Source organism: Tarenaya hassleriana, unplaced genomic scaffold (assembly GCF_000463585.1).
Source record: "Tarenaya hassleriana unplaced genomic scaffold, ASM46358v1 Cleome21, whole genome shotgun sequence".
Classification (NCBI taxonomy): Eukaryota; Viridiplantae; Streptophyta; class Magnoliopsida; order Brassicales; family Cleomaceae; genus Tarenaya; species Tarenaya hassleriana.
In genome coordinates this window covers 1623552-1630090 of record NW_010965451.1, presented here as the reverse complement: position 1 = coordinate 1630090, position 6539 = coordinate 1623552, and the positions used below count along the sequence as shown (strand labels likewise).

General features: G+C 34.3%; 1 protein-coding gene across 2 annotated transcripts; it reads right to left on the bottom strand.

Moving 5' to 3' along the window:
- Positions 1–1349: 1349 nt before the first annotated feature.
- Positions 1350–3998, bottom strand: LOC104814448. Of its 2 annotated transcripts, none has more exons than XM_010542487.2 (4): positions 3839–3998; positions 2911–3111; positions 2153–2368; positions 1350–1873 (listed from the first exon to the last, which is right to left on the bottom strand). In XM_010542487.2, the coding sequence occupies exons 1-4, from the start codon at positions 3839–3841 to the stop codon at positions 1664–1666; spliced, it is 630 nt and encodes a 209-aa protein (XP_010540789.1). In that variant the 5' UTR covers positions 3842–3998; the 3' UTR covers positions 1350–1663. The 2 variants fall into 2 exon arrangements, with proteins under 2 accessions (XP_010540789.1, XP_010540790.1); XM_010542488.2 differs by lacking the exon at positions 3839–3998 and adding an exon at positions 3678–3805.
- Between the last annotated feature and the right edge of the window lie 2541 nt (positions 3999–6539).

The window sequence follows — 6539 nt, the reverse complement described above, 5'->3', positions numbered from 1 at the left end:
TCGTGTAGGTCCAGATTCGACGCCGACATCTCCCCTCTCTCTGTTCCTGTTTTTTCTTTTTCGTTTTAACTAAAGGGATGGCTGGTCTTCTTTTCTTCGTGTTTTTTTTTATAACGTAGTAGCGTAGTTGCTATTCTTTGGGTGTCCTAACTAGGTAAATCTCCAACCCGATAACAGTCTTTGTATATGTATCATATAAATCCAAAAATTATTCACTCTTCACCGACCAGAAATCGAACACTCAGTGTCAAGTGGAATTATCTCCTCCTCCCCAATCTCAAGTGGAATCTCAAGTGGTTGACAGGTCATGGTGACACGTGGCAAGTTATGAAGCTTAATATGTGTCTGATGACCTTCCTTATAAAGATTTAAGTTTTTAGGGTCGTATATTTAGTTATATAAATAAGAGTATGTAATTAACTGATTTAAAATATGATTTTAATGAAGACGACAAATTCTCATGTATATGGCCGGTGAAAAAGTTGGAGATGTTTGTCACCAATTCCCTGATTAACCAATCAAGCCCTTATTAATTACCCAATTGACCTTATAATTATCACCCCTAATAATAATAATAATATTTAATGACCACCGCATTATTTTTATTTTAATTGATGTTGGACAATCGGTCAAACAATTTTATGTCGCGTTGGTGGGTTTGGCAAACATCATGACACACGCATGCCATCATCACCATCAACCAACCGTAAATCGACACGTGGCTTATACTTGTAAATCATGCGATGAGGATATGAATCTCTCTGTTATATTTAAAAAAAATAACATATAAATACCGAAAATTTTATGAAAATTCTATATAAATATCTGAATTATAAAATTTTCATATAAATATCTAAATTTTTAAAAATCTTATATAAATACCTAGATTTTAAAAAAATCTAAATAAATACAAATCTCATATGTTTTAAAATAAAAATATGTAATGTTATTAATAGATTTTGGATTTATTCGGAAATTTTTCAGAAATCTAGATATTTATGTAGGATTTTAGAAAAATTCAAATATTTATATAAAAATTTTATAGTTCAAATATTTATTTTAGATTTTTGTAAAAATTTAGATATTTATATGTGATTTTCTTTTTAATTTTACAAAGTGTATATGTAATTGCTCGCCACACATGATTTTTGAGCTAAATCATCCGGACAACGCTCATAAAAAAACGCGACTATTAACAACTGATCAAAATATTATTTAAAAAATAGTCAATTTCGTAAATATATATATATAATAGTTTCATAAAATAGATTTACATAAAAAAAAGGAGTTTGGTGGAGGAAAATGCTTTTATTTCATTTCCCACTTGCATACATAAGATCTCACTCCCACAAACGACTAATCATTCTTTCACTTAACTATTCTATATTTACAATTATGTCCATGAACCAAACTATACAAAGCAGTATATATATATATATGTATCACTCACTCTTTTGTTTAGAAACCATTATTCCCATCCATTCTATTCTATATCTTACATTCATATTCCTTTCCACTTCGAATCTACTCTAGTGATGTTAAAGCTTTTTTTTTTTAAAATTACATTATATGATACATGCATGTACATAGATATATACATACATACACATATACACCCGTAAAGCCGGTAAATACAAGTGTGAAGTTACTATATTACCCTTGTTTAGTACTCCACGACGAATCCCCCGAAAGGGGCACGACGGGGAATTCCCTTCCTTCGCTTTGAAGACGTTGGAGGAGGCGTCGACGGCGTGAAGTTACTGCCGCTGCTTATGTTACCGTCCTTCTTCTTGTTCCGACCGTTGCTGCTGTACGAATCATCCGAATCCGACACGCTGTTTCTCTTCTGAAAATTCTTGGACGTTCCATTTATCTGATCGAAAAAAAATATATATATTTTTAAAAGTCAGTGAAGAGGGATAGTGCTTTTGGAAATTTCAAAGTACTTTTCCCCGTTTTTTCCAAAAACGTGGAAACCCAAGAACATGTGGTTTTTGCTTAGGGATGAAGCTTCTTGCATTGACCCTGAATTTTCTTTCGTTTTCTCGTCAACCGGACAGAAAAAAGATCCGGAATCACTCGCCCTGTGTTTTCCCCTAGTTTCTTTCACTTTCCCCCCGGATTTTCCCGAGAAAAGAAAAAGAGGACGTACCTTGCAGCCGAGGGAGCAGAAGCGGAAGGAATCAACAAGGCTGCGGAAACAGACCTCGCAAGTATTGACGACTCCTTTGCCTGGCCGAGGCTGAGGTCTCTCGTTCAAGAAGACAACTTTAGCGCTGTTTATGACGTATGTCTGAATCCCAGTTATGTCCAGAAACTTCTGTATCTCTGAAACCCTAATCACGTCGTGGTACGATGATCTCCTTATCTGCATTGAACCAGGAAAAAAAAACAACCCAGATTGAGAATCACCACCAAAACTCGAGAGACCCTGATCGAGTGTTTTTCCCACATTTTCTCGGGAAAATTCCATCACTTTTCCCTCATTTCCCGAGGGGGCAAATGGAGAAACTACATAGTATGAGAGATCTGGAATTGGTGACTGATGGGTTCAGTTAATAAACAGACAACATTTAATTCAAAAAGGTAAAACGTATGTACAGAAAAAAGCTGACATTTTTGGATCTGAATTTTTTCAATTTTTTTTGTTGTGGATGAAACGCCTGAATTCCTCGTAAACCGAATTAAAAAAAAAAAAAGAACACGAACACATGATCAAACCCCGACAACAACCTAAAAAGATGTTTCAAACAGTAATCAAAAACCAAAGACAGAGACTTTTCCCGTGACCAGAATCGAAGATCTGGCAACCCGAAACTGGTGGATTTCGTGTAAAGAAGACTCGGGAGGTTTTTCCTTCTCCGAGGAACCTAAACCGGAATCGCACCGGACATAACCGAGCCGGTTTACCTGAATGGCGCGATGGCCCTTGTGGAAAGAGAGGCAGAGAGAGCAGAGAGGGCCATTGGTGCAGTCCAAGCAGTACATATTGCATTCGCTCTTGTGAGAATCAGTGTGGGATTTGCATTGCGCGAAGAATCTCTCTCTCAGCAGAGGTTTCAGCCATGGCGGCCACCTGTTGTCTTCTTCTTCTTCTCCTCCCCAACCTCCCTGCACCCAAAAAAAAAACAGATGCCATTAATGGCGAGGAATACGGTGAGACGAGAGAGAGAGAGAGGAACAAAAGTACCCAGGAGGAGTTACTGTAATTATGCTCTGTGAGAGAGACGATGAGACAGTTTAAAAATGAAATCAGATTCAGTGGCCATTAATGGCGAAAATTGTTCTGGAACAAGAAAACCCAGAAGAAGAAAAAAGAGGAACAAACGAAAGTTTTGATCGTTTTCTGAAAGCAGAGTCGTAACGACAATGATAGAAGCTGCGATTAATCATTCAGAAGTGTTCTTAACCCAATCCGGCTCGTTGTCGGAACTCAAAACAGAGCATTTCCCGACCTGATTTATAAAAAAAACTCAAATCTGAAAAAAAAAACAAATTTCAATTGCCCGAATTACCAAAAATACCAATCGCAAACTGAAATCAATTTCCCGAGCCTTGTCAAATGTCCGCAACTGGATTTGAAAACTCCGAGGAAGGAGAAAAAAAACAGAACAAAGAGAACCCATTTAAAGAAAGGATGCACTTTTTTCAATCATCAATGGTTGCAATGAACAAACCATTATGAGGCGTAATTGTTGGGATCGAATCTGTTCTCCGAAGAACAGCAGAGCGTTTCTAAAACAAATTTTAAAGATTACCCGTTTGAGAAGAAAAAAAAAAAAGAATTTTCCAATCACTCGAACAAGAAAACGATACTCTTTTCCATTTGTGGATTTACCATGACTCTTCTGCTCTTGGGTTTTGATTTCTCTTACAGTAGCTTCCTGATTTTCGATTTCCAGTTTTAAAATTCCCAGAGAGAGAGAGAGAGAGAGAGAGAGAGAGATTGGTCTGGACTCTGGAGGATCCACTGAACCCACCTCCTCCTTTCCTTGATTAAAACTTTGTTTTTCGTCCTCTTGCTTTTCTTTTTCACATGCTATTAAATAAATATTTCCGAATTAATTCCGTTTTTTTTCCTTTCCCCTTGTTTATTTTTTTTTCTCGTAATCACAATCGAAAATATCTCGTTCTCAATGTTACTAAAGTAACAAAAAAAAATGAAAAATGTAAAAATATCAATATAATTAACAAAAAGAAAAACGGGCTTACATATGAAATATTTGTTGCTCGACACCCTTATTTCGCTTGTTAAATCTTGTATAACAATGTGGAATCGCCACTAACCATTTTATTTATTTATTTATTGCATACAAGTCAGTGAATATGAAAAAGAAAGATACGACATTTCCAATCAGTGGACATTATCTTATTCTATAGTTCCACGAACCAATCAATTATATGTTATGTCCTAATCCCTAAACTATTTATTGTTTCCTGATTTATTGAGTCCTTATATTAATGGACTTTGTGAATTTCGACTGCTTTCGCATTTTCCAACGCGAATGTGAACACTGCAAATATATATACACACATGTAAAAACAGACGTATGATTCGTTTGGTCAACGGCGACCGATTGAAATCATTATGATATATGGAATTGTAGACTAATCGATTAAAAATGGTTATAATCCGTTGAATAAATGATAAGTGCAGCAGAGAAAATTAAATGGGGAAGCCTTCTTTTCAACTAATTTTGCGTAAAATAATGTATGGAAATGTGGACTAACCCCACGAATGAATATTATAAAGTCTGCTTACAATTATTTGAGGACTGATTATAGCCAACCATCTTCATTGAGCCTTTTATAACAATCGATGAAAGGGAAAACCGGATTTCTAATATAAATAAATTAAATGCTGATTGGTTGGATGATATAATTACTTTTTATTTACACGAAATTATATTTTTTACATGCATATAAAATTCGCTATTTCCGGGAAACATGGAATTTTGATATCATTAGTTGATTGATTAGGTAAGAAGAAAATTCATTTTTAAGCTAATAATACAATTTCTCTATGTGATAGCAAATGTTCTTTGTAAACTTTTTTGTCACTGATATATTACATTTATAAATAATGCGTCAGTATTTAATAAATTAAATAAAGTGTTGTGTTGGATCGGTTCACTCCGCATCTATCGACGCCACTAGCCCACGTTTATCGGGCCTTTTTCTATATAAGGCTTTGAATGGTATTAGTTTTTGGTTTTTGGTTTTTGGTTTTTGGTTTTTGGCTTTTGGATTCTAAAAGTTTATAAATCCAAAAAAATGTGGCTTTTAATTTTTAGTTGATTTTTTTCATAAAGTAGATTTCCGGGTTTTTAGGAAAACCAAATTAAAAGAAACTTGATTGTTGGTTTTTTCACTTTTGGAAATCCAAAAACTCTAAAAGCTCCTACCATTCAACACCTAAATCTTGAAAATATTTTTCAACGCTTTTATATCTTTCATAAATCATATGCCAATATAATTTAACATGGTACAAAATCGAAATAACATTGCAACGCCTAATGATCAAATTGAGGCTGCACCTGATCAGGTAGCTATCCCATCCCAAGGGACTTACATTCCCCCAAGAGACGAGAAATTCACTCCAAGTGTCTCACCTTCGCCCGCTCGATATCCAATCGAAAACAAGACTTATCCAAGATTCAACTTTGATTCAGATGAGGAACTAGTGGCAGAAACGCAAAGAATTTTACGAGTGCGTTCCTCCGCAACCGGTGCAGTCCAAGTAGACCAACGTATGCTATGTCTTCGTGTTGTCAACATCCCACTTGATCCCACCGATTTCACATCGGTCGGAAAAGCTCGAATGAGAAAAAGTAAATTTCAGTGACTATTATCTTGCAACACCAACCACTTGCAAGATATACACCACTTCTAGTTATCATTTTTATGCGTCTATGACTTATTTTTTCACTTTCATTTTTCTTACCTTCGTTATTTTATTTTACTATTGTGAACTCTAATATATGTATTCTAATATATGTATTACCGTTTGGTAATCTACTGTACGATTGTTTATATATATAATATTTATCGTTAACAAAAAAAACATTTCGAATATTAATTGTCAAAATTTTATAAAGTGAGATGGACCGACCGATAATACCTTACTGCTATTGCAGCGGGTCAAATATCAATGACAGTGAATCCAAATTTTAAAAAACCATAATTTTACTTTAACAAAATTACCACAATCATTATAAAAAAAAAACTACCACAATAAATGTAATTACTTATTCTCATGTATGCCGTTTTTTCAAAATACTCTTTACATCATTTTTATTCAAAATAAAAATATGGGCTGTTTATTTCTTACGTTAATTTGGCGTAAAACTGGAACAAAAAAAACTACGCTTTTTTATACTTCTAAAAATAAATATAAACGACACATTATTTCTGTGACTTTAATTTTAAATTAAATGCATGAAAAACACAGTCATTATGAAAGGAAATCTTCATGGCGAAAATTAATTTAAAAAAAAAAAATTGGATTCTATAATATTTTGGAAAGCGAAATAATCTCG